This window comes from Talpa occidentalis, unplaced genomic scaffold, assembly GCF_014898055.3.
Source record: "Talpa occidentalis isolate TD23 unplaced genomic scaffold, MPIMG_talOcc4v2.1 talOcc4.2, whole genome shotgun sequence".
NCBI classification, from domain to species: Eukaryota; Metazoa; Chordata; class Mammalia; order Eulipotyphla; family Talpidae; genus Talpa; species Talpa occidentalis.
Window position 1 is genome coordinate 95,886,397 of NW_023602073.1, and position 27,044 is coordinate 95,913,440.

The 27,044-nt window shown below is 37.6% G+C and overlaps 1 protein-coding gene across 1 annotated transcript; it reads left to right on the plus strand.

Annotated features, from left to right (window-relative positions):
- Nucleotides 1–1,738: 1,738 nt before the first annotated feature.
- LOC119252697 (CASP8-associated protein 2-like) lies at nt 1,739–26,613 on the plus strand. The gene is made up of 10 exons (XM_037520109.2): nt 1,739–1,821; nt 10,275–10,357; nt 10,903–10,971; nt 13,220–13,320; nt 13,876–13,950; nt 14,956–15,071; nt 16,410–18,598; nt 19,140–22,359; nt 24,156–24,255; nt 24,745–26,613. Exons 2-10 carry the CDS (start codon nt 10,303–10,305, stop codon nt 24,799–24,801), a joined length of 5,982 nt encoding a protein of 1,993 aa, XP_037376006.1. The 5' UTR covers nt 1,739–1,821; nt 10,275–10,302; the 3' UTR covers nt 24,802–26,613.
- Nucleotides 26,614–27,044: the final 431 nt, after the last annotated feature.

Consider the following 27,044-nt stretch of genomic DNA (forward strand, 5'->3'; position numbering starts at 1 on the left):
CTTGTACAACCAGGGAGGTCCCCCAATTCATAATTTTTGACAAATCTTTTGAGAGAGTTCCATTTTCTAGGTTTATACATAAGCACTACCCTTAGGCATGTTCCTACCATATTTTGAACAATTCCTTACTTTCCAGTATAGGAAGGTATTACAAATCATCTCTCCCTAACCCCCACACCCTCGCCCCATACCTAGATCATCCATGTCTCCACAGTTCATTTTATTTATTTAATTTATTTATTTAAGATTTATTTAATTGCCTTTTTTTTAAAGATTTTATTTATTTTTTGTTTCCTTTAAAAGAAAACCAATTCCTTCAGCTGATGTCTATAAATATCCCAAATTGGAATTGGTTGAGGTTTTTCCAAGTGACTATATAGAAATTATTCATGACTTTTGTTAAATGTAAAGTACTTACGAATGTACTAGTAAAAAGAGACTTTGTAAATAATTTAAAAGTAAGGTCATGCATTTCTGGAAGTTATTTTTTTAGGCTCGCATATATGTTCTCAATAAATATTTTTTGATGAATGCCATCAAGCACCCATGCTGAAAACCAATCAATTGCTAATATTTGATTTTATCGTTTAAATGTTCTAATGTTGCTTTGCCTACCTGCCCTCTTCATTGCACTCTCTCTGAAGACAGGATCTGAAAGCGATATCTCAAAATCCTTCTTCTCAAGGTCATCAGATCTTATTCATGCAAATCATGTCACGACCATGCTGAGATTAAGATTCTTCAGTGATCCCCATACTTCACCATCTAAAGATAAATTCCAAGCTATTTGACATATCCATGGTCCTAAAAGTTCTAATCCCTAACTCCCTCTCCAGCTTTACCTTGCACTTTGCTCCAGCAACAACAAAAGCCTTGATGTTGCAGAACCTATATTCTCTTTCTACTACCTACAATGCCTACCTGCCTGACTACATAACTTCTCAGATGCAAAACTGGTTGGGGGAGAATCTAGGAAGCCAATGTTTTCCCATAACTTATTTTCTTAAATTGGGGCTTTTTCAAAAAAATTGAAAATAGGCAGTAAGTTGATATGACAGTTGTCAAGCAGTTAAATTGATAAAGTAGAAGAAATGTCTAGGAGTCAAGATTAAGTTTCCTAGATAAGGTAACAAAGGTTTGGTTCTACTTCCTCACCAATCAGTGACACAGACCCCACCTCCTCTGGGTAGACCTTACCTCTGGTTCCGCAGGTCCTATAAAACAAATCATTTATTCAACCCTCTGAATAGCTCTCTTCCCCTTCCCAGCCCACTAAACTGGTACCCACTGCTTTTAAGTCCAAAGCCTGCGCTAAGTTGTTTGCATGTCACCTAGGAGACTGGCTGAGGGCAAGGAACAGTGCTTCCTCATATTTATCGAGATAACGCCAAGCACCATGTCTACCACGCGATAGACAGGCAATAGAATTTATAGAATATACGACTACATAAATGTCAGCGCCCTCTCAGAGTTTACTTTCCTTTTCACCAGAGCTTCTCTAAAGCCCCGCCCCACCTCCGCCAAGGTCCCGCCCCTTCCGTAGTGACGTCTTGTCCAATCGCCGTCCTTACCAGATCAGGCCCGCCCCTTTCCCTAATCCGGGCCGACTACCGGAGTTTGGCGCCTGTTGTGTATTTTTTTTTTTCTCCCAAAGGCGGGAACTAGCTATGTGCGCCGGGACGTGACTTGCGTCTGATTTGATTGGTCAAGGGCTCTCAGTCCCGCCCCCGCCTCGCGATTGCGCTCTGGCATTGGTGGAGATGCGAGGGAGCCATCGGTGTCCATAAAGGAGCCCGGGTTCTGTGGGGCCAGGCTGGGCGGGTAAGTTGCTGTGGTGGTCCGGGTCGCGCGGGGCTGCTGAAGTAGCGGCTGCATGGTGCAGTGGTGTCCTAGCGGAAGCCGGTGGTACTCGGGGAGCCGGAGAACCGAAGGGAGCGACGGATTCGGGGCCGGGGTCGTGCCTGACCTCTGGGGCCCGCAGGTACCGCGTTCCTGCTGCCCTCAGATGCAGCTTACGAGCTCTCACTCGCGTCCCCTGTGGTTTCCCCGAGGGCCCGGGCTGGGGCTGGGGGCGCCCACGGAGGAACTACCCTCTCAGCCTCTCCCTCCCCCGTCCCCCCTCAAAGCCAGTCTCTCTTTGGAATGTATTGTAAAAGCTTTCGGACGGGCTGCTCTGGAGGAATGGTTTTTTCCCTGAGTGTCAGACGGTTATTGATGTTGGATGTTTCCGAGACTGTTAGGCCCGGAGAAGTTTATTTTGACCCCCACGGCACCTAGAACCCAGTCTGGCATTTCTTCGGCCCTGGCTTAAATATGAATGCAGAATTCGCAGAATGTCAAGATTTGTGTTTCCGGATCAAATTGGCATGGACGCTGATTCTTTCCAGGTCTTCCCATGCTCGACAGTTCCAGTTCTAAAATTTTCCCCTTTCCAGAGCGCCCCTCCCCCATCTCACTCAACACCTTTCTAACTGGAGAGGAGCAGCAGCTTTGCGAGGAAGAGCTCGCCTGCCCTGTCCCCAGTTATCTTTTCCTAGCGTTTTTTGCTCTTTTACAATAACAAGTGGTCCCCTTTCAGAAAAAATGTAGGCTTTTCCCCCTAGTGACTATCTTTGATTTTGTGTTCTGGCTTTAGGGTACTGGGATGTGATCTCAGATCTGCCACTAAACATCTGTTTGGCTTGGGCAAGGTTCTGGACTGTATATTTCCTCATCAGTAAAACAGGAAAGAATAGTGTATAGAGTCTAGGACTTTGAGGAGGATTTAAGGTAATGTCTTTCAATAACGTTTAGGTTAATGCCTAGCATGTAGTGTACAGTATATGTAGGATTTGATTATCTTTTTCCTTTACATTTTCAGGGATCTTGCTTTATTAAACTTCCCATGAGACTAAAAATACACTCTCCCTCTCTTCTGGCTTTTTTCCTTCCCCCCCAACCCCCCACAAATGCTTATTTCATTTTCTCAATTTTCTTTTTTAAAGAAAACTTCCTTCTGATTGTCTTTTTAAGATGTCCTATCACAGAAAGCTAGTTGATTAAGATTTATTTATTCATGCATACAAGAACCGGGGTAAGGCCAGATGCGCAGGAGGATGAGAGGATTCACCAGAGACAGAGTGGGGAGCAGAACAGGCAGAATGACTGAAATACACTGCTGAGGGGAGCAGGGCCGGTGATAGGTCTGCTCGGTATGTGGGATTCTCACCGGCCAGCCGGGGCGCTGCAGAGGCTGCGGACAGCTTCACAGCGCTGCACAGCGCTGCGCTCAACCGCCTGCGCCACCAGGGGAGGCCTTATTTTATTTTTTTTAAAGATTTATTTATGCATACAAGAACTGAGGTACTGGCCAGAGATGCAGATGCAGGGGGGGTGTGGTGTGTGTGAGAGGATCCACCAGAGACAGAATGGGGAACAGAACAGGCAGACTGAATGAAATACACTGCTGAGGGGAGCAGCAGGCGCCACAGGAGAGGTTTGCTTCGCCATGTGGGTTGCTCCCTGGCGGGCCAGGATGGAACTCTTGTTGCAGAGGCTGCGGATTGCTTCATAGTGCGGTGCTTAACCCTTTGCACCACCAGGGAAGCCCATCATTGTTCATTTTTAAACAATATTTGCTTCCCCCCACCCTCTGTGGTTCTCATCTTTTAAAATCTTGCCTCAACACTTCTCATAGGTGCAGCCCTCCTATTAGTATATTGAGATCCTCAATCAGGGGAAGGTGAGAATAAACGTGAAAACCTTCTTTCTAAGAGATTTCAGATTCATAGTCCTTCATCCTCTCCTTCCTTTCCAGAAGTGTCATGGCCATGTTAAATTACTCTAAGAGAGGGGAGCAGAACAGCTGGATTGACTCAAATATACTGTTGAGGGGAACAGCGGGCAATTATGTCTTTTCTATGCTACATACTCTAGTTTCTAGTCATCTGTTGGACATTTCCACCTGGATGTCCCACAGATAACGTGTTTCCTTTGGTTCTCCATTCAGTTAAAAGCATGATCATCTTGTTACCAAAGCTAGGAACTTTATTGTCTTTGACAAGTTGGGAATTTCATTAATTCAACAATTTTTTTTTATTACCTACCAACTTATTACCTAGGCCTGTGCTGAGATCGGGGGATACAATGGTGAACAGGACAGAGCCAGTCTTGGTCTTCATGGAGCTTACAGTCCCATGGGTGAGGTGGACACAGCTCTAGAAATCCCACAAAATTGTAATCATAAAATGAAACAGTCATGTAAAGAAAGCAGACAGGGGTTAAGAATAAGAGCATAGGCAGGGAAGGTTCAAACATTACTTAAGCTAAAATATCCAAGCTGAGTTAAAGTGAAGGTAGAACATTGAGGAAGGAGTCCTCCCTGCAGAGGCCTTCTGGTAGGAGGGAACAAACAAGATGTTTAAGTTACTGAAAAAAGCTCAATATAATCAGAGCAAAGACTGCTGAGGAATGGGGGAAAATGAGGCAGACCAACACTGGATGGGAGACAGAGACCAACCAGGTTGTTCAGAGTTTTGTAAGCAGAACTATGGCAGAATTGGCTATTTATATATGTATTTATTTATTTATACAAGAGCCTGGGGTGTAAGCCAGAGGTGATATTCTTCCTCTGGTGAGAGGATTCACCAGAGGCAGAGAGGGAAGCAGACCAGCTGAATTGACTAAAATGTACTGTTGAGGGGAGCAGCGGGCAAGACAGGAGAGGTGTGCTGGGCCATGTGGGCTAGCTCCTTGGCCAGGGATGCTGCAGCAACTGCTGATAGCGTCATAGTGCTGAGACTTAATCCCTTGTGCCACCAGGGAGGCCTCCAAAATTGACTTTTTAATGTAAGATCAGCAGGAAGCACTGAGGATTTTAAGCAGAGGAGGGAACAGGACTTAAATTTGATTTTGAAAGGTCAGCTCAGGCTATGGTTTTGAATTGGGCAAAAGTGAACATTTGAATATACTTTCCATTAAATCTTTCAACTTTGCCACAGAAATCTCAGATCTGCTCCCGTCTTTCTTTTTTTTTTAAAGACATCCATTTTTATACAAGAATTGGGATACAGGCCAGAGATGCGGGGGGTGAGAGGACTCACCAGAGACAGAGTAGGGAACAGAACAGGCAGGCTGACCGAAATACACTGCTGAGGGGAGCAGCGGGCGAGACAGGAGAGGTCTGTCCTGCCATGTGGGTTTCTTCCTGGCCAGCCAGGTATTGAACTCATGCCGCAGAGGCTGCGGACTGCCCCATAGGTTGCGTCTTAACCCCTGCACCATTGGGGAGGCCCCTGTCTTTCTTTCTACTTCTAATTCAATCATTCCTCATTCTCTCCTGCATTGGTTTTTTTGTTTAGTTTTTACATTTTTTTTTAATTGAGGTAATACTGGTTTACAACACTGTAGGTTTCATGTATGCAGTTTCTCATGTTGTTAGCTGTGTATGTCATACCATGATCATCACTAAATGTCTAGTCACAACCAACCAGTTGGTCCCCTCTATGTGTTCTGCCTCCTTCTACCTCCCTCCCTTTCCTGCATTTTTTTTTTAAAGATTTATTTATTTATGCAAACACTGGGTACAGTCAAGCGTGGAGGGTAAGAGAATTCACCAGGGCCAGAGCAGAACAGGCAGAAGGACCGAAGGACACTGCTGAGGGGAGCAGCGGCTGGGAGTTCTGTGCGCCATGTGGGACCCTCATCCAGCGGCGGGCATGGAACCGGCACTGCAGAGGCTGTGGGCAGCTTAGCAACCCAGCGCTCAACTGCTACACCACCGGGGAGGCCCTCTTTTCTGCATTTTTTAATAGCTTTTTCTATTTCCCTTGTCACTAGTATTTTCTCTAGTCACTAGTATTACTATTTCCTTGTCTATTTCCCTTGTCACTAGTATTATGCTTCTTGCTAGAGTTAAATTTCTGAAAAACAGATTTGATCATGATATTCCCTTGCTTTAAAAAAGCCCTTCAGTTCCCTTGTTTTCTGTGCTTTGGAACCTTAATTTGTATTTTGTTTTGGGTAGCTCTTGAAATTTTCTGACTTGGTGAAACACAGGCTAGACATATATAAGATTAATTTTGACTTTATTGTCAAAAATTGTAAGAGGAAAAATATATTGTTAACATGGAAGCTACCTAGGAGATTTATATAGTAATTTAAATGAGAAATCATGTCTGAAACTGATGGGGAAGAAGACAATACATTTGAGAATTAAAAAGTATAAAATTATAATTACTAAGAATTTGTGACTACTTGAAAGTGAGTGTAGAGATAAGGAAAGGGTCAAAGAAAGTTTGTGGCTTGAAAGTGAATCCGGGCAGATGTGTTTATATTTCCCTAATCTAGACATTTACCACATTTGTCTTCCATTATTATGCTTCATATAAACATTCTTTTCATTCTCATTGTCTCCATCCTTATGGAAGATGTGTCTCCACATGTTTTATAATGCAGACTCTTACGGTAGTAGCCTCCTCCCTAGTTTCTCTTCATACATTATTGCTTTTCTACTTCATTTTACACATTAGTGTCCCTATTTCATTTCATGATACTGATGTTTCTAACTAAAAAATCTTCAGTATGCCTATCGCTGATTCCTTGGTTTGGCATTTAATATCTTCTGTTTGACTCTAATTAAATTTGATATTCTTCCAATCCTGTTCTTCCTGAGCCCCATTCCAACTAGACGGTTTTATTTGCTGTTCTCTATGTATATCTTTTCTCCAAGGTTAATGATGCACTCATTTGGAATCTACACAAATCTTACTCCTCCATTGACATGCAAGTATTTCCTCTACAATGCTAGTCACCAGCATTGTGTATGCTTTTATTTTCCACACATCTTTTATCACATTTGGGAGTGCATAGTGGCTATTACGGTGCATGAGTAGAACTTGTAGGGTGCTGGTAATGACCTGTTTCTTAATATGAATGGTAGTTTAATGTGTTCAATTTGTGGAAAGCCATAGGACTCTATATTTATCATTTGTACTGATTCCTGTATTTATAATTCTTCAGTAAATTTACTGCTTATACCTTGAAAATAAAAATTGCCCTGACTCTACTAAGCCCTTTGCACTTCAGTTTGAATTTTATATTCATCTTGTTCAGTTTGACTAAATTTCCAGAGTTTATATGTAAAGTTGGGGGCCTCCCTGGTGGCGCAGTAGTTAAAGACAGCTTTCAAGTTATCGCCAGCCACTGCAGCACTGAGTTTGATCCCTGGCAGGCCAGGGAGCTAACCTACATGGTGCAACAGACCTTTCCTGTCTCACCCACTGCTCCCCTCAGCAATATATTTCAGTACATCTGCCTGTTCTGCTCCCCACTCTCTCTGGTGAATCCTCTCACCACCACCACCCCCTCACCTCTGGCTTACCATTCCAGTTCTCGTATGCATAAATAAATAAATCATTAAAAAAAAAAAAACAGTTGGGGGAATTGCCAGTACTGAGTATTCTCATATATGTGATTGTGGTATGTTTGTTATTTATTTTAAAGATAAATTGATAGTAAATAAAGTTTTATGGCCCACTGCTTACATCTGTTTATATGTTGTCTATGGTTGCTTTAAAGCTGCAGTGACAGGGACCTCACTGGTGGCCCTGGGGGTTAAGATGCAGCACTGTGAAGCTACCCGCAACCACTGCAGCACAAATTTGCTCCCTGGCCAGGGAGGTGACCCACATAGTGCAGCAGACTGCTTCTTACTCACCAGCTGCTCCCCTCAGCAGTGTATTTCAGTAAATCCGCCTGTTCTATTCCCCACTCTGTCTGGTGAATCCTCTCACCCCCACACCTCTGACCTGTACCCCAGTTCTTGTATGCATATAAATCTTTAAAAATATATATATAAAGCTACAGTGACAGAATTACCAAGCAAGTTACGTGACGAATTATGACCAGATTATCTACAAGCCTAAAATAATTTACTTTCTGGTCCTCTAAGAAGAAAGGGTTATCATATCCTGCATTTAGATCCTTTATTATTTTCTCCACAAAGATGTTGTATAAGATCAATACTTAAAAAAAAATTTTTAAAAAAATCAATACTTATAAGTTGGGATTTTGTTATTGTAAGTATATCAGTAATGTTTTAAAATTGGTTGCTCGTATGTAGAAAAGCTATTGCTTTTGTGTATTCTTGCATTCAGCAACTTTGAGAATCTCATATTTATTCTAATAATTTATAGATTATCTACATAGATGATCATCAGCTGTGTTTCTTCTTTTCCAGCTTTATCTCATTTCATGTTTTACTCACTTATTTATTTTTCTTTTTTTTAAAGATTTTATTTATACAAGAACTGGGGTACGGGCTAGAGGCGCGGGAGGGTGAGAGGATTCACCAGAGGCAGAGTGGGGAGCAGAAGAGGCAGACAGGCCAAAAGCACTGCTGAATGGAGCAGCGGATGTGACAGGAGGGGTCTGCTGCGCACTGTGGGAATCTCCCTGGCCGGCAATCGAACTCACGCAGAGGCTGTGGACAGCCTCACAGTGCTGCGCTCAACCCGCTGCGCCACCGGGGAGGCCCTGTTTTACTCTTTCAGATAGAAGCCAGGCTTAACTTTAGAGGAAATGCATGTTTATCGTGCTATGTGATGTTTGATGTAAAGGGTTTTTGGTTTTTTTAAGTAGAAATTCATCTTTTTTCAGCTTAATAAAAGTCTCTTTATCATATGCTCTTTTTTTTTTTTTTTTTTTTATTTCTACAAGAACCCTGGCATAGACCAGATGTGCGGGAGGGTGAGAGAATTCACCGGAGACAGAGTGGGGAGCAGAACAGGCAGACTGACAAAGTACACTGCTAAGGGGAGCAGTGGATGAGACAGGAGAGGTCTGCTGCGCCATGTGGGACCCTCGCCGGTCAGGATTGAACCCAGGCTGCAGAGGCTGCAGACAGCTTAACAGCGCTGTGCTCAACCGCCTGGGCCACCAAGGGAGGCCCTATCATATGCTCTTGATATTAAAATGATTTTTTCTTATGATCAGATATACTGATTTTAAAATTAATGTACTCTTTGTTAGAATAGTTTTAGGTTTACAGAAAAATTGAGAACAAGGAGTTCCCATATATCACCCACTCTATACCCCCATATTCCATTATTAACATCTTATGTTATATTATTGTAGTATATTCTAAGAAATTAACCAACGTTTATACATTATCAAAGGGTATATTTTATTTATATTTCCTTCATTTTTACCTAGGTTTTATCCTTTTTTTGTTACAGGACACCATGTCACCTTTAGTTGCCATGTTTTCTTAGGTTCCTCTTGACTGACGTTTTCTCACTTTGTTTTTGATGTCCCTGTAATTATTGAAGACTATTTAATCAGGTTATTACAGAATATTCCTCTATTAGAATTTGATGTTTATGTCATGGCTAGAATGTAGTTATGGGTTTGGGGGAGGATGACAGGTAAAGTGCCAGTTTATTACATCATATCAAGAGAATTTACAAAGAGAAAATTTACAAATTTATCAACAAAGACAGCTATTGCAAAATTGCCTTTGTGGAACTTGCAGCCATATACACTTGAAAATTTCTGTCAAGGTATGAGATTACCTCTTTTTCTAGACCTTTACCAACCCAGTATAGTATCAGACACTTTGCTATTTGCCTATCTTACCTTCTTATTGGTGAAAACATGTGTATCTCAAATTCCAAAGACTACTTCCAGGTTTGATGACTTGCCAAGAGAACTAACAGAAGTCACCGTATAGTTGCGCTTGTTTAGTATGACAGTTGACTTATTTTAGCATAAAAGTTAAGTACATTTTGGTACATTTTTAAAAATAATAATTTATTTTATGACATGGTTTAACCATGTGAAGTTCAATGTTTTTATTTTGTAGTTTTAACTTTTGAAAAATGTTATTTGTTTTTAATCATGAGTGACCCTTTGTATGTCAAATTTAAAAGCTGAGGTTTAACTTAAAGTTAGGTTTTTTTTAAAGATTTATTTATTTATGCATACAAGAGCTGGGGCACAGGCCAGAGATTTGGGGAGTGAGAGGATTCATCAGAGACAGAGCAGGGAACAGAACAGACAGACTGACTGAAACACACTGCTGAGGGGAGTGGGAGCGCAAGACAGGAGAGGCTTGCCTTGCCATGTGAGTTGCTCCCTGGCTGGCAGGGGATTGAACTCGCGCTGCAGAGGCCGTGGACTGCTCCATAGTGCGGTGCTTAACCCGTTGCGCCACCAGGGAGGCCCAAAGTTAGGTTTATTATCTTAATTGTGAGGTTGGTTTTAACAGTGGAAAATCTTTATTTTAAAAAATTTAGATGGCAACTATCAAAAGGAAGTAGGATCATGGCAGCAGATGATGACAATGGTGATGGAACAAATTTATTTGATGTCTTTTCCGGTAAGAGCTCATTTTTAATTGTCTTTCTAAATGTATTTAATTACTAAATCATTCACTTACTCGCACTAAAAATACTGTCATAAATTTTTTCTCCCCACACACAAATCAATACAATAGAAAATATGAATATAAAATTTATAAAATATAAGTAATAGACATAGAATTATTTTTCAAATATTTATTTTGTAGAAGAACTAGGGTATAGGCCAGAGATGCAAGGGGTGAGAGGATTCACTAGAGACAGGATGGGGAACAGAATGGGCGGATTGACTGAAATACACTGCTGAGGGAAGCAGCAGGTGAGACAGGAGAGGTCTGCTGCACCATGTGGGTAGCTCCCTGGCCCAGGATCAAACTCGTGCTGCAGTGGCTGCAGATAACTTCATAGGTTGCATTTTAACCCCGTGCGCCACCAGGGAGGCCACAATTCCCTTTTTTAATAGTCTTTTGCTAGTCCTTCAGAGTACTAGTCTTTCTAAGTAGGAATTGAAAAAATTTACTAAGTGATAAAGTTAATTTTAACTATTTTTTTATTTTTCTTGCAGCTTCTCCTCTTAAAAGTAATGATGAAGGTTCATTGGACATATATGCTGGGTTGGACAATGTTGTTTCTGGTATGTAAGATCTATAATGAGATAGTTTCATTTTGTTTGGTCAGTTTATAGAAAGTACTTATAGTCCATTTGTTCATTCCTTGAAATGATTATAATCCGATAAATATTTTCCTACCCAAAACTTGATTAGTAAACTAAATTGCACTCAGGTTTGTTATTTATCTAGGTCTTGGATTTAATTGGATCTTGTGCAAAAATACTTTGTACCATTAAAATGGTGGTGCTGTCTGTACATGTATTAACTACTCATATTGTCAACAGGTTATATGATAATGGAGTTCTTGAAAAGAGTAGTGACAATAAATAGTCCCAAATGTGTAAGAGTGGGATATACAGTCTCATAACTTACCCAAATTAAGTAAATATATGATTTGTTTAATCAAATGTGTTTAACAGGTACATGATTCTTACAACTGATTTGTTGACATAAGCATTTTTAGCTAAATCTTCCAGCTCTTATCTCTGAAATCACTATAGTTTTGGATGAAATGTAGGAGTTGGGGAAATGTATAGCCTTTTGAGTTGAGCTAGATATAACACCAAAAGCTTAACATATTTTTCTATTTTTTTCCAGCTCTCTTGAGATATATATAATTGACATATATAACACTGTATAAGTTTAAAATGTACAGTGTGTTGATTTGATATACAGATTTCAAAATGATTGCCATCACTTTTTTTAATCACATTTAAGAACATTAAGATCTACTTTCTTAGCAACTTTCTACTATATAATAAGTATAGTTAACTGCAGTCTCTATCACTGTGCTGTGTATTAGATAAGAATAATATAGAACTTATTCATCTTATAGCTTGAAGTTTATACTCTTGGATCAGCATCTCTTTTCCCCTACTCCCTGCCCCATGTAACCACCATTCTAGTCTCTGGTTCTATACATTCAGCTTTTTTTAGGTTCCACATATAAGTGATTTCATACAGTATTTGTCTGATTTTTTTTCACTTAGTACAATGTCCTCAAGGTCCATCCATGTTTTTGTAAATGGCAAGATGTCCTTTTTCATGGCTGAATTTGATTCCTCTGTGTGTGTGTTTTCATGTCTTCTCTATTCCATGTTGTTGTTCCCATGTCTTAGCTATTGTAAATAATGCTGCAGTGAATATGGCAGTGCAGATAACTCTCTGAGATCCTGTTTTCATTTTCCTTGCATAGATTCCCAGAAAGTAGGATTATAGTATCATATGGTAGTTTAATTTTCAAATTTATGAGGAACTTTCACTCTGTTCCATAGTAGCTGCAACCAGTTTATTTTCCTGCCAACAATGTACAACCATCCTTACCCCTACCAACACTTGTTTTCTCTATCTTTTTGATGATAGATATTCTGACAGGTGTGAGATGATATCTCATTGTGGTTTTGATTTGTTTTTTCCTGATGTTAGTGATGTTTGGCACTTTTTCATGTACCTGTTGGCCATCTGTACATCTTTTTTTTTTTAAAAGATGTTTATTGCATTCTTTTGCCCGTTTCTTAGTTGGATTTCTTTCTACTGAGTTGTTAATTCTTTATATATTTTTTCATATTAACCCCTTATCAGATACATAATATGTAAATACCTTCCCTTTTCTTTTGGTTGCCTTTTTATTTTGCTGATTGTTTCCATTGTTATGCAGATTTTTAAACTTTGATGTAGTTATGTTTATTGAGTTTTGCTTTTGTTGCCCTTGCTTTTGGTTTCAGATCCAGAAAATCATTACCAAGATTGATGGTTAGAAACCTCTTTTTTTTTTTGCCTAGGGGTTTTATGACTTAAGGTCTTATTCAATTTCAGTCCATTTTGGGTTGTTTTTTGTGTATGGTGTAAGACAGAGGCCCAGTTTATTCCTTTGCATGTGGCTGTTCAGTTTTCCCAGCGCTGTTTATTAGAGAGACTGTCTCTTCATCGTTGTATATTCTTGCTCCTTTGTTATAAATTAATTGCACATATATGCTCATGCATGGGTTTACTTTTAACTCTATTCTGTTCCCCTGATGTGTCTATTTTTCATGCCATTAATGTACAGTTTTGTTTATGTTAGCTTTGTATTGTAGTTTTAAAGCAAGAGATGTGATGCCTTCAGCTTTGTTCTTTTTCAAAATTGCTTTTGCTGTTTGCAGTTTCTTGTGGATCCACACAATCCTTAGGACTTTTTTTTCTTTTTTCTGTGGAAAATGTCATTGGAATTTTTAGAGGGTTTGCATTGACTCTGGAACATATTTTAACGTGAGGATTTTTTGTTTGTTTTAGACAGTGCTTCCAAATCCTGTGTCCCATTTAGAAATTGTTTGGATTTATATGAAGAAATCCTGACTGAAGAAGGAACTGCAAAAGAGGCAACATATAATGATGTATGGGTTGCTAGAATTATTAAACACAGTTATTTTACTTTTTTGTAATTCCTGTAGTATAAGCGTAAACTCACTATTGAACATGCATGCTGTATTTAGGAAGTGGAGGTTAGATTGAAGGAATATTTAAGTCAGTTTCTGCCTTAGATCTGCTTCTTAAAACAGTGTTTTCTGAATGCTTATCTGAATTTAGCTGTAATTTTGCTTGATTAAATTGAAATGTCTGAATGTAAAACTTCAACAGACAATCAGTATGATAAAACATTTTGTCTTTCCAGATTTGTAGTAAGCTAAAAAATATCACAAGACTTACATAGGACAATTTTCTTTCTACCTTATTTCAATTTTAAGGTGTGGGGATTAAATATGAAGAGAAACAAAATAGAATATAGAGAGGTCGAACATTAAAAATAAATCTTTTGAACATCTCATAGTAGACATAGATCTCATTTACTCTTTTTTTAGTGGGTTTATTTGCAAAATTTTAGATATTTAGGAATGATATTTAGGTTAAAATAATTTAGAATGATGCTTAATCTTTTTTATATGTTATAGTTACAGGTAGAATATGGAAAATGTCAGCTGCAAATGAAAGAGTTGATGAAAAAGTTTAAGGAAATACAGACACAGGTAAGATTATAATGAGTATTTTATTTTTGCTTTATTAAATTATTTTAAGTCAAAATTTAATAAATAATTTTTTAGACGTTAAAATGCTAAAGTGTTAGCAGTTTATTAGACAGCTTTGTTTTAGTATTAAATGAATTAGTAAGTCTGGCAAAACGTGCATTGCCTGTGTTAATGAAATTGATATAGAAAACCTTTTTGGGGCCTCCCCGGTGGCGCAGCGGTTGAGCGCTGGGTTGAGAAGCTGCCCGCGGCCTCTGTGGCGCCGGTTCGATCCCCGGCTGCTCCCCGGCCACCGGAGGAGGGTCCCACATGGCGTGCAGACCTCTCCTGCTGCCCGCTGCTCCCCTCAGCAGTGTACCTTGGTCCTTCTGCCTGCTCTGCTCCCCGCTCTGGCTCTGGTGAATTCTCTCACCCTCCCGCGCTTCTGACTGTACCCAGTGCATGTATAAACAAAACAAACAAACAAACCAGCAAACAAATAAATAAAGCATGCCTCTATAAAAAAAAAAAAAAAAAGAAAACCTTTTTGATTTGTTGATATTGATATAAAAGATATGTTAGACTACTTTGTAGCTAAATAACAGAAAATTAATAAAGATGATATTAGTTGGTTTAAAAGAGAATTGTTTGAAAAACAAAGATTTAGAATGATTTTGGAGGAAAATAGTGATGTCTTCACTGTTGTTGCCAGAGTACTGAGAGTTAGTACATTTTTTGTGTGCTAAATTTATGTTGTTTTATCACTTTTGTTTTTAATTTTTGAGAAAATAGCCCTGTGTGTCCCCCCTGCCATTTTGATCCCTTTAAGTGACCTCTCTCCAGGACCAGTTATTTTCTCTGAATCTCTAGCTTCCCCATTTATGTAATGATCATAGAACTTTTAGGAGAATTGCATAAAATATGTGATGCCTGGCATGTAGTTAGCAGTAGTCATTAGCTATTATAAGTAGTAATTTGATGAAGCTGTAGATAAACACCTTAGTAAATATATTTTATGTTCTTTAGAATTTCAGCTTAAAAAATGAAAACCAGTCTCTTAAGAAGAATATTTCAGCACTTATCAAAACTGCCAGAGTGGAAATAAACCGCAAGGATGAAGAAATAAATAATCTTCACCAAAGGTATAATTGTGGGGTGTGGATTTGTTTGTAGATTACATGGGTTGTTAACTTTGACTGGGAAGACATAAAAATCATGCGTTTAATTAGATATTTAAGATTGTGAGTAGCAACTAACATTCCAATGAGCATGGGTTGTTTCAGTTGCCTGGAATGCATTTCTCCATCTTCTGAATAACTACTCATCTTCAGGTCTCAGCACAGACTTCCTTTCACAGATATTTTTCTGATCTCCCTGATTAGGATACATCTGTTGTAGCTTATGTATACTTGCAGTTTTTAGAATCATGAATGGGATTGCTTGACTGGTATCTTTCTCTTCCATTAAAATGTAAGCTTCATGGAAACACGAAATCTGTGTCTTTGTCATTTTCTCACACCTAGCATAGTGCCTGGCACATGGTAGATACATAAGAAATGATTAAAGGTTGTGTTGACAATCCTGTGTGTATACCATATGGCATTATAAAACATGTTACCCCTTTTGAAAAGAAAGATGGCTGTGTGTGTGTTTACTAACCTAAATCCCACCAGTACTACTCATATAAGATTGTTTTCTGAAGTTTGGGGGAATTTTAAATATGTTTGAATGTTTTAGGGGAGAAGTATGGTGTTTGAACAGGGTGAAAAGAGAAACTGTGAATAAATGATGAAAGTTGTGTCATTAGATTGATCTTAGTTTTATATAATCTAATGTTTTGTCAATTATTTGCACTTTCTGTTGTGAACTATATGCACATGGTAAATAGTTATCATTTATTGAAACTTCTTTTTTAATAGAAACTATTCCTTTTTATTTTGCACAGTATGTATCACTTTTAACATGGCTATCAATGCTTTGGCTCATTGTGGAATTGTATGTGAAACAGAAAACTAGGATAGGAAGCTACATAGAGTCCTATTTTGATTGCATCTGTTGTTCATCAGGGCTTCACTTTTGTTCTGCTTCAGTTGGGCTAGAGTTAGTGAGGGCAAGAAAATAATTTCACTTATCCTAAGAGAAATAAATCTGTGATCAGTTTTGAGTTGTGTATGCTTGTGGGGGGAAAGCTGAAAGACATTTGCAAATGCTGGGATAGGACTTTTGTCCTTCAGACTTTGAGCAAAGCAAATAAAAGAGTTCCCTGTTTTAATAATTGACCCAGTTTTAAAAACTGACCCAGTTAGTGAGAAGCTTGTCAATTCTTACCACTCACTCCTTTATGCAAAGCAAAAATAATTTTGCCATAGGTGGTTCCCCAAAATTTAAAGAGTATCAAATGTGTATGAAATTTGGATTGCTAAAAAAGCCATTAACTTTGTTTTTTTGTCATTGTTGATAATGTCTATATTTCTCAATAGATTGTCGGAGTTTCCACATTTTCGAAATAATCATAAGATTGCGAGGACATCAGACATAGTTAAAACAAAAGATTTTAAATCCAGATCTTCTCCCCATTTGGATGATTGTTCAAAGACTGATCACAGAGTGAAAAGTGATGTTTCTAAAGATGTACATCATAGCACTTCACCGCCAAAACTCGAAAAGGAAGGAAAATCACATTCTGAAAAAAAGAGCACTTCCCATTTGCCTACATCTAGTGAAAAACACTGTGCCAATGGCATTTGGTCACGTTCCCATTATCAGATTGGTGAAGGTAGTTCAAATGAGGATAATAGAAGAGGGAGAATAGATATTAGACATAGCCAGTGTAGTAGAGGAACTGATAGACTACGAAAAGAGTTCAATACTGCTTGTGATGGTGAACCAAGGAACACAGAGGCTAGTCAGAGGCTACAAGGACGTCCTGAGAAATATGGTAAAGGTGAACCAAAGACTGAAAAAAATTCGAAGTTTAAAAGTAACTCAGATTTGGATTATAAAAATGAACACATGAACACTTCTTGGGAAAAAGAGGCCTCTAGAGAAAGGTCATATGCTCGAGTAGACTCTCAAAATGACAAAAAACTGGAAAGACAAAGTGAAAGATCACAAAGTACAAATAGAAAAGAACTAAAATCACAAGACAGAGAAGAAAGAAAAGCTGATCAAAAACCTAAATCAGTAGTAAAAGATCAGGATCATTGGAGAAGATCTGAGCGAGCATTGTTTCCTCATTCCAAGAATGAAATAAAATCTCAGAATTCCAATAAATACCATTTAGAAGAGAGAAGAGGAAGAGAAGATTGCAAAAGAGACAGGGGTGTGAGTAGTCATAGTTTTTCAGAAGGAAGATATCCTTCTTGTCTTTCAACCAGTAGAACTCACAAACACATTGACTCTAAGGAAATAGAGGGGAAAAGGGAAAATGTAACTTTAAAAGCAGAAAGACATAGAACTGAAGATAAGAGGAAAAGAGAACGAGAAAGCAAAGAAGAAAATAGACATATGAGATACGAAAAAAAAACACCTGCGGAACATTTGCAGAAGACTAACAAAGAAGTTAAGAAAACAACTACTGATTTAAAGAGACAGAATGGGCCAAAAGATGATAAAAGTGAAATTTCTAATAATATTGCTTCTGAAGGGACAGCTAATAAAGAGCTTGCAAATAAAGGTGAGAGTGGTCCAAATGAAACAAAAAACAAAGATTTAAAATTGAGTTTTATGGAGAAACTGAACTTAACTCTTTCTCCTGCTAAAAAGCAACCTGTTTCTCAGGATAATCAGCATAAAGTAACCAATACTCCCAAATCCAATGACATATGTGATTTGGACTCAGTGCAAACTAAAACAGTGACATGTGTTCCCTCTGTCAATGAACATATCACAGAGGAGACCAAGCCAAAGTTACTGGAACCAGAGGCTCTTGCAGCAATATCTGAACCCAGGACTTGTATTCCAGAAAGGAAAACAGAAGAACATGGTTTGATAATTAAATCTGCTGATAATGCTATAAATTGTGATATGCCTATTTGTGGTACAGAAACTTCTTTCTCAGCACCTGTGGAAGTGGAACAAAACAAGTCTTTGTTTCCATCAATAGAAATGGAACAAACTATTAATGGTGCAAGCACAACAATTCCCATGGTAATGGACATATTACAAACAAATCTTTCTCAAAATTTTGGGTTGGAATTGGATACCAAAAGAACTGATGGTTTAAATTCTTGTAGTATTTCTGAAGATATAGAAATGAAGGAAACTCTTTCTACAGAAGTGGCCAAATCCAATGAAAGCATTTTGCAGCCTTCCATTGAAGAAGCTGGCATTTTGCCAGTAGTTCCTTCAGAAGATGGTAACCCCAAATTTGAGCCTGCTCTTGTAGATACACAACTGGTTGAGAGTAAATCTTGTCATTTGGAGCCTTGTTTACCTAAAGAGACTCTAGAATCAATTCAGCAGACTGTGTTAATGGACCATAGAATGGAAATTGGTGAAACAAACTCAGTGTATCATGATGATGAGAACTCAGTACTGAGCATTGACTTTAATCACTTGAGACCTATCCCAGAAGCCATTAGTCCTCTGAATAGTCCGGTGAGACCAGCAGCAAAACTTCCTAGGTTGGAAAGCCCCTCTCGAGTTCCATTATTTAACAGTCATAAAGGTAATAGTCTATATTATCCTCTAAAACTATATGTTTGTAAGAATGTAAAAACATAAGCAAGGTGAATTAGTATGGTTTCTTTTTTATAAGATAATTGACATTCAGATCCCGTCTAAATTTTAGTAATTCATAATGCAAAAAGTATGTGTGGAGGGTTGGGGGGGAGTAGGAGGTGGTAGGACAGATTGTTTCAGATACTCTGCTTGCTTTAGATTTATTTTTGGCCTTCAAAAGTCTTCATCAGATGGCAAAGAATCGGTGTTGTTGCTATCAGGTAAAGGTATCTGAACAGTTAGTTAATGGCTATCTACATGGCCAAACTCTACACTATCACCTAAGCATAGTCTAAGACCAGTAAAGACAAATGGCATGAATACATATTAGGCATTAATGTTCTGCCAAAAAAAAAAAAAAAGAAAAAGCTATTAAAAATAATGAATTGCCTCAGTACTTCATTTTTTGGTCATATTTAGTATGTAAATGCCAAGTTATTAAAATTCAGTGGTTGTGTGTCTATAACATACTTTTTCTTCTTCCACAGATGTATTTCCACAAAATTCAACTCAGTCTACCTCTAAGAGCCAGTCTGATCTCAATAAAGAAAATCAAAAGCCAACCCAAAAACCTGACAAATGTATAGAAGCAGATTCCTGTAAGAATCCATCATTAGATGAATTGGAAGAAGGGGAAATACTAAGTGATAGTGAAAATTCTAAACCACAGAAACATTTTGGAAAAAGTGCCAAACCGAGAGTATCTACTAAAATTCAGAGCACAAAAACTAGCCCAGGAAGTAGGAAAAGTACTGTGTATTTGGAGAAAGACAATAGGAAAACATCTACAAAAATCCATCAGACCAAAAGCAAGTGGAATAAAAGACGAAGTGGCTCAAGTAGATCTTCAAACACAGAGAAGAAAGAGAAGATAATGAGTACTTCTAGCCTTGAAAAAATAGTTCCAATTATTGCTGTACCCGCTTCTGTACCAGAAGTTCTGCACATGCTACGAGTGATAAGAAAACATGTAAGGAAAAATTATATGAAATTCAAGGTAAAATTTTCATTGATACAATTTCATAGAATTATTGAGTCAGCAATTTTGAATTTTACATCACTAATTAAACACCTTGATTTATCCAAAATATCTAAGTCAGCAGCAGCTTTACAGAAGAATCTCTGTGATGTTATAGAATCCAAGCTTAAGCAAGTTAAAAAGAATGGCATAGTGGATCGTCTATTTGAACAGCAACTACCAGATATGAAAAAGAAGTTGTGGAAATTTGTAGATGAACAACTTGATTACTTGTTTGCAAAGCTTAAGAAAATCTTACTAAAGTTTTGTGAGTCCGTGAACTTTGTCAGTGACAGTGATGAAGGAAAAGTTGAAAAGATAAATAAAGAGAAAGCACCACATTCCAAATATCAGAAGGGGAATGTGAACAACTCCAAAAAAGAAATGCTGAAAGAGAAATCCCCAAAATTAGAAGATTCTGCTTATTCTAAGTCTTTATTGGGAAGTAAAAAATCTGAAGAAAAACATCAAGACCAAAGTAACTCTGGTATTAACACAGTAAAGCATGACACTAAAAAATGTTTGTTATTGGGAAGTAAAAAATCTGAAGAAAAACATCAAGACCAAAGTAACTCCGGTATTCACACAATAAAGCATGACACTAAAAAAAATTTTAACACTTGCTTTGATAATATTAAGAACTCTCATTCTAATGGGCACTCCTTAGAACTGAACTGTTCAAGCATGCCAAAGCCAGAAAAAAATGAAGGCAACACCATAGAGGATGCACAGACTTCCCAGCATGTAGCTCTGAAGCCAGAACGCAGTTTTGAGATTCTTACTGAACAACAAGCATCTAGCCTTACTTTTAATTTAGTGAGTGATGCACAAATGGGTGAAATATTTAAAAGTTTGTTGCAAGGTTCTGATCTTTTGGACAACAGTGTTAACTGTAATGAAAAAAATGAGTGGGAATTAAAGACTCCGGAAAAACAGCTGCTGGAGACCCTGAAGTGTGAATCTTTGCCGACTTGTACAACAGAAGAGCTAGTTTCGGGGGTAGTTTCTCCATGTCCTAAAATGATTAGTGATGATAATTGGTCACTATTATCATCTGAGAAAGGTCCGTCTCTGTCTTCAGGACTTTCTTTGCCTGTTCATCCTGATGTGTTGGATGAGAGCTGTATGTTTGAAGTGGCCTCTAACATAGCTTTAAGTAAAGATAATGTATGTAGCTCAGAAAAGAGCAAGCCCTGTATTTCTTCCATACTTCTTGAAGATCTAGCAGTCTCTTTAACAGTACCATCACCTCTGAAGTCAGATGGTCATCTCAGTTTCTTAAAGCCTGAAGTTTTGTCCAGTTCAACTCCTGAAGAAGTTATTAGTGCTCATTTTAGTGAAGATGCCTTACTGGAAGAAGAGGATGCATCTGAGCAAGATATTCATTTAGCTTTGGAGTCTGATAATTCAAGTAGTAAATCAAGTTGCTCTTCATCATGGACAAGCCGGTCTGTTATTACTCCAGGTTTTCAGTACCACCCTAATCTACCTATGCATGCTGTCATAATGGAAAAGTCCAATGATCATTTCATTGTGAAAATACGGCGTGCACCACCATCTACCTCCCCCACTCTTAAACAGAATATGGTGACTGATGAGTCATTGGCATCTTTGCCCGGAGTGGGAAAGGAAGCTGATGAAGCAGCAGAGAAAGAATACATTTCATGTCAGACCAGAGTTTGTAAATCTATGGAGGAACTGAAAAATAGCAACAATAATGTTGATAGTAAGTCTGCTCATGGAGAACAGGACTGTATGATATCAACACAGGTTCCTGATATATATGAATTTCTTAAAGATGCTTCAGGTAAAGCAGATCATAGTAATGAAGTGACTGATGAGTGTTTCAAGTTGCATCAAGTATGGGAAACAAAAGTACCTGGAAACATTGAAGAAGTACCTTCAATGGAAGAAATTCCAAATTCTGTTGAGGATCATCTTCCAAACACATACATAGACCTCACTAAAGATACAGTCACTGAGACCAAAAACATAGGGGACTTCATAGAAGTAACAGTTTTAAGTATTGATCAATTGGGATGTTCTGGAGACAATTTGAATCAAAATGCTCAAATACTAGATAGTATGCAATCTGATGCTGTAGATGCCTTTATTGATTTGACACAAGATGTTTCAAGTGAGAGTAAAAATGAAGGCAACTGTCCTCTAGCTATTGAAGGATTGGGGTGTCAGGTGATATGTGTAGATGAAGATAACTGTAAGGAAGAAAAGATGAAAGTGACAAATAAGACTTTGGAATGCATTGTTAGGGAATCCTATATTGATTTAACCTCAGAATCTCCCAGTTCTTGTGAAATTAAAAAGAGTGATTTAAAATCAGAGCCAGCATCACATTCTGATAGCACAGAGTTGCCTGGAGTTTTGGATAATCCTCACAAAAAGAGAAAAAACCTTTCTGATATAAATCATTCTCAGAAAAAACAAAGAAAGGAAACAAACTTAACCACTAAGGAAAAGACCAAGAAAATCACCCATGTTTCTGGTGAGAATGGTGAAGTTCACCGAAGGAAAACAAGTAAGAAAAAAGCCTATACAGTGACTAAAGATCCCTCCTCATCAAAGGCAAGCTCAGTCGCTAAGGATCCATCAGCAACACCTGCCACTTCTACAAGCCTGTCTGCAAAGAATGTTGTTAAAAAGAAAGGAGAAATTGTAGTTTCATGGACAAGGTAAGAATACTGAGCGATTTAAATCACAAAGAAATTTTGAGAGGCAGAAATTTGTCCATTATAGTTTTATCCTATCCTGAAATGAGGGAAATGATGACTTCAAAAGTGGTAAGAGATCACATTCTAGGGTACAATCCAGCTGAATTGTAGAACAGGTTAGAGCAATGGCCAAGGAATATGCTTTAGCATTGCAGATAGAACTCACTGTTTTAACTTCACTTTTTAATTAAAAAAGTTATTTCATTTTTAGGGAACTGGTTTGAGCACATTTTAGAAAGGAATGGCAGATGGGGAAACATGGCAAAAAGTGAGCATTTGTAGTTTGAGTTTTCCCCTAAGTGAAAAGCTTCAAAAAAGTTTTATGAACAAGTTGTACTTACAACTTTTCTGTGAACCTTTTAAGAAAGGCAGATTTTTTAGGGCCTTCCTGGTAGCATAAGGTGTTAAGACGCAGCCTATGAAGCTAGCCTCAGCCACTGCAGCCCGAGTTTGATCCCCGGCCAGGGAGCTACCCACATGGCGCAGCAGACTTATCCTTACTCACCTGCTGCTTCCCTCAGCAGTGTATTTCAGTCTGTCTGCCTGTTCTGTTCCCCACTCTGTCTCTGGTGAGTCCTCTTACCCCCCACACCTCTGGCCTGTCCCCCAGTTCTTGTATGCATAAATAAATAAATCCTTAAAAAAATTTTTTTTAAAAAAGGCAGGTTTTTTTTAAAAAGATTTATTTATGCATACAAGAAGAGAGTGTGTGTGTGTGTGTGTGTGTGTGTGTTCAACAGAGAGTGGGGAGCAGAACAGGCAGATCTGCTGAAATACACTGTTGAGGGGAGCAGCGGGCGAGTCTGGAGAGGTCTACTGTCCCTAGCCAGCCAGGGACTGAACTCATGCTGCTGTGGCTGGTGATAGCTTGATAGTACTGTCTTTAACCCCTGTGCCACCAGGGAAGCCCCTAAGAAATGCAGATTTAAAAGCCCCATTTCAGTGGTAAGGGAAGCCACAGTTGTGAATCATTGTACTATAGGTGCATGATTTCTGGATTTGATGAAATTACATGATACGATCAGTTTTGTTTAATACTGTAGTCCACTGTGCCTTCATTTCAGATAACTTGGAGGTGACAGAATAAGATTTCAAGAGATTATAATAACACACATTGGCCCAAACCATGTAGGAAAAAGAGAGTCTGGGAATTAGATCTTGGTTCTAGTTTACTTTTGGTTCTTGTGCTGTTTAAGTCAGTGATCATGTTTGGGCTGAAATTTTTAAAGTATTATATACATTAAAAATAAAATTAAGTGGGGGGGCTATAATTTTGTCATAAAGATGAATTACTACACTTGTTTTTGAATTACTGCATTTGTTTTAAATAAAGATTAAAATTATTCATAATCTTATATCTCAGAGACAGCCATTTTTCATAGTATACTTTTTCCTCTGGGTTCTAATAAGAATTCCACCTCTTATTGGTGGGCATTTGTCATTTGAGATTCTTGTTAGCTCTCTGCTCTTATTTTTTTTAAAGATTTAAATATTTTTGCATACAAGTCTGGGGTACAGGCCAGAGGTGCAGGGGATGACAGGATTCACCAGAGACACAGTGGGGAGCAGAACAGGCAGACTGAATGAAATGCACTGCTGAGGGAAGTAGTGGGTGAGACAGGTGGGTTACCTCCCTGGCCAGGAATCGAACTCCTGCTGCAGTGGCTGTGGATTGCTTCATAGTGCTGTGCTTAACCCCTTGCGCCACCAGGGAGGACATTTCTGCTCTTATTTTAAATCTTATTTTCCCCCTTCAGAAATGATGACCGGGAAATTCTATTGGAGTGTCAGAAAAGAGCACCATCATCGAAAACATTTTCTTATTTAGCTGCCAAGTTGAATAAAAAGCCGTATCAGGTAACCATGCCATTTTCACACCTCAATTCTATAGTTATTACTACTCTAATTACTTAGATTTACTTTTTAGCATGTTTAAAAATTTAAGTGTTAGCCATTTAGTTTTTTTTTTATATGTGTGGTTCTTCATCTAAGACTTAAAAACTTGGTAATTTTTGAAGAAGTTTAGAGTGAGTCTAATTTTTCTCTTGTGTTACCATTAAGTCCTCACTTATCAATGTTATAATGACACAGTGTTGAACAAATTGTTACTCATGGGTCTGCTGTACTTATTTAATGTTTAAAAATGTTGTAATGATGTTTCTTGTTTGAAAGAGTTTATTATTGGAAATTTAAATCACTGTTAGTATAAAGATACTTCATTTTTCTAAACATCACTGTCTCTAGTATTGAAGATAACTTTGCCTATATACTATTGAAAATATTAATCAAAGATAAAGGACTACTGTTGAGATATTTATAGTTAACACTCAATTTAAAATTTTTCAGGTCTCAGAAAGATTCCAGCAACTAAAGGAGCTCTTTGAAAAGTCAAAATGCAGGTAGTTAATGGTTATACTACAGGAGATGAGTAAAGACTGTTAAATGTGTGACACTGTAACTGCAGTTAATAATCAGGTAGCCACTGAAGATGTAAGTAACGGGTGAGACATCCAGTTGAGTTCCTGCTTCAGTCACAGATTGGAGCACTGTGGCTTGTTCAGCCTGCTAAGTTCACCTCGTCCACAGGGATATGCTCAGAGTGAAGCCTACTACAGTTCGGATCAGCTTGGATCTCTCCTTAGCCTTCTGATTACTGATGAGTCTAGGGTGGAGGGGAATCCATTTGATGATTAACAATAAGTTTTTCATAGGTGAAGAAAAAGATTCTTGAATAGTGTATTTCATAGCAAATGAAGTCTATGCAGTCATTGTAATTTAGTATTCACATTTTTAATTAGGAGTGCTGAAATACTTGAAAATACAAAACATACATTCATAAACCTGAAATCCATTGTCATCTGAATAGATGACATGATTTACCGTATTAAATTTTTGATAACGTTCATTAGACTTGTTTCCTTAGCCTCTTTAGGCCACATTTGCACAGGTTTGTTAAGACAACAATTAAGGCAGTAATACTTATCAATAGGTTTTTTTGTTTTGTTTTGTTTTGTTTTGTTTTTTTCTGTAAGACTGAATTTAAATATTTGGGATTTTTGTGTAAGGAAAATGATAAAGATGTTTAACCTATCACCATTTTTCAATTGATTAGTCATTATTTTCAGAACATTTTTAATGAAATTAGTATTAAATCTGAATAGAAATCAGATTTGGACATAGATATCATTGAGAAAAGGTTCTAAATGTTTTTGAGTTATAAATTTGTTTCTAGACCCATTGAAAAATTCTCTTTAGATAATCTATTGACTTCAGTATACTTTTAAAGAATTGGTTTGCTAATGGGATCTTCAAAAGATAATTGGTAGTTTACTGTGAAGTTAAAAATTTTATATAATTCAAAATGTAACTTGAATAATGGAGAATTTGAAGAAAAAGCTTATTCTAAAGAATCTCTAAAAAAAAACTTCAAGCAAAATGACCTGGTTATATAAATTTCATTCTCTTATGAAGATAATATGTAGTCACAAAAGAATCAAAATTGGATCTGTAGATGATGCTGATTAGTTTAATAGTTCTAAATTCCATTACAAATTAATTTTTTTCATTTTTTCCTAAATTTTTTTAATGGTTCTGATATTTGAGATTTTATTTGCTTGCATGACAGCATAAATAATGGGTATTTCATTCCTGGCTTGTCTCTTAACTGGTATTTTCCCCTCCAAGTACTATAGTCTGATGAAATTATCAGGGTATAATGATAAAGTTGCCAAACTGATTCTGTATAAAGTTAATCCTTTAATATCAATTTTATCAAAGTAGAACTCATTTTAAAGAATAGTTTATGAACATAAAATGGGATCATAACTTTAGCATTTTCTTACATTACAGATGAGTTGCTGAATTACTTGAAGTCTTAATTGATATCGTATATGACACAGAAGCTTGGACTTCCTCATGTTTTAAATGGGGAAGTAGAGGGCAGCTTTATGACATATTTGATTACCAAATAATAACCTACAATTGTTACTATTTGCTGACTCTTTAATCTCAAGTCAGCATGTTCAGCATATCAATCTGATCAATATATTTATTTTTAAACAGGTTAGAATTTGTTAGATAAAAACAACAATATAGTACCGAACCCTTAGTTTTGTATTTCAAAGAAATTACTTTCTTTTCTACATTTTTAAAAACAGTTTTGTAACATTAAACTTAACAAATACTTGGTTTCACCCATTTTTATTTGTTTTTCTAATTGCCTCATTTTGGCAAATTGTAAAATAATTTAAATATTGTATTTGTAAATATGTCTAATGTTGTAAAATACTTTGTTTATGTATGTGTATTTGTGTGTATATACACACATAAATGGCTTTGCTTAGCCAAGGATTTTTTTTATCTGTATAAATGTTTTTGTATAAAGTTTGCTTTCATTACCAGTAATGTATGAATAAAACCATGTAAAGTTCTATTACATTATGATTAGAGTGTTTCTTTCAGTGTCTATGGATAATAGCTATTTAAAAAAGAGGTAAAACTCCCAGGAGATGTAGGATTTACTCAAAAGTAGTTTTTGATATGTGTGTGAGCGAGAGAGGTGGGGGAAGCACAGAAGCGAGAGGGCGGAAAGAGAGAGACTGGCTGTATGTTTATGAGTAGAAAGCTTTTACCTGCTTTCTTACAGC

Coding starts and splice junctions, on each gene's coding strand:
- LOC119252697 (XM_037520109.2), top strand. CDS start 10,303: ATGGCAGCAGATGATGACAATGGTGATGGAACAAATTTATTTGATGTC. Junction 15,072..16,409: donor ATAAATAATCTTCACCAAAG/GTATAATTGTGG, acceptor ATTTCTCAATAG/ATTGTCGGAGTTTCCACATT. Junction 24,256..24,744: donor TGAATAAAAAGCCGTATCAG/GTAACCATGCCA, acceptor AAAATTTTTCAG/GTCTCAGAAAGATTCCAGCA.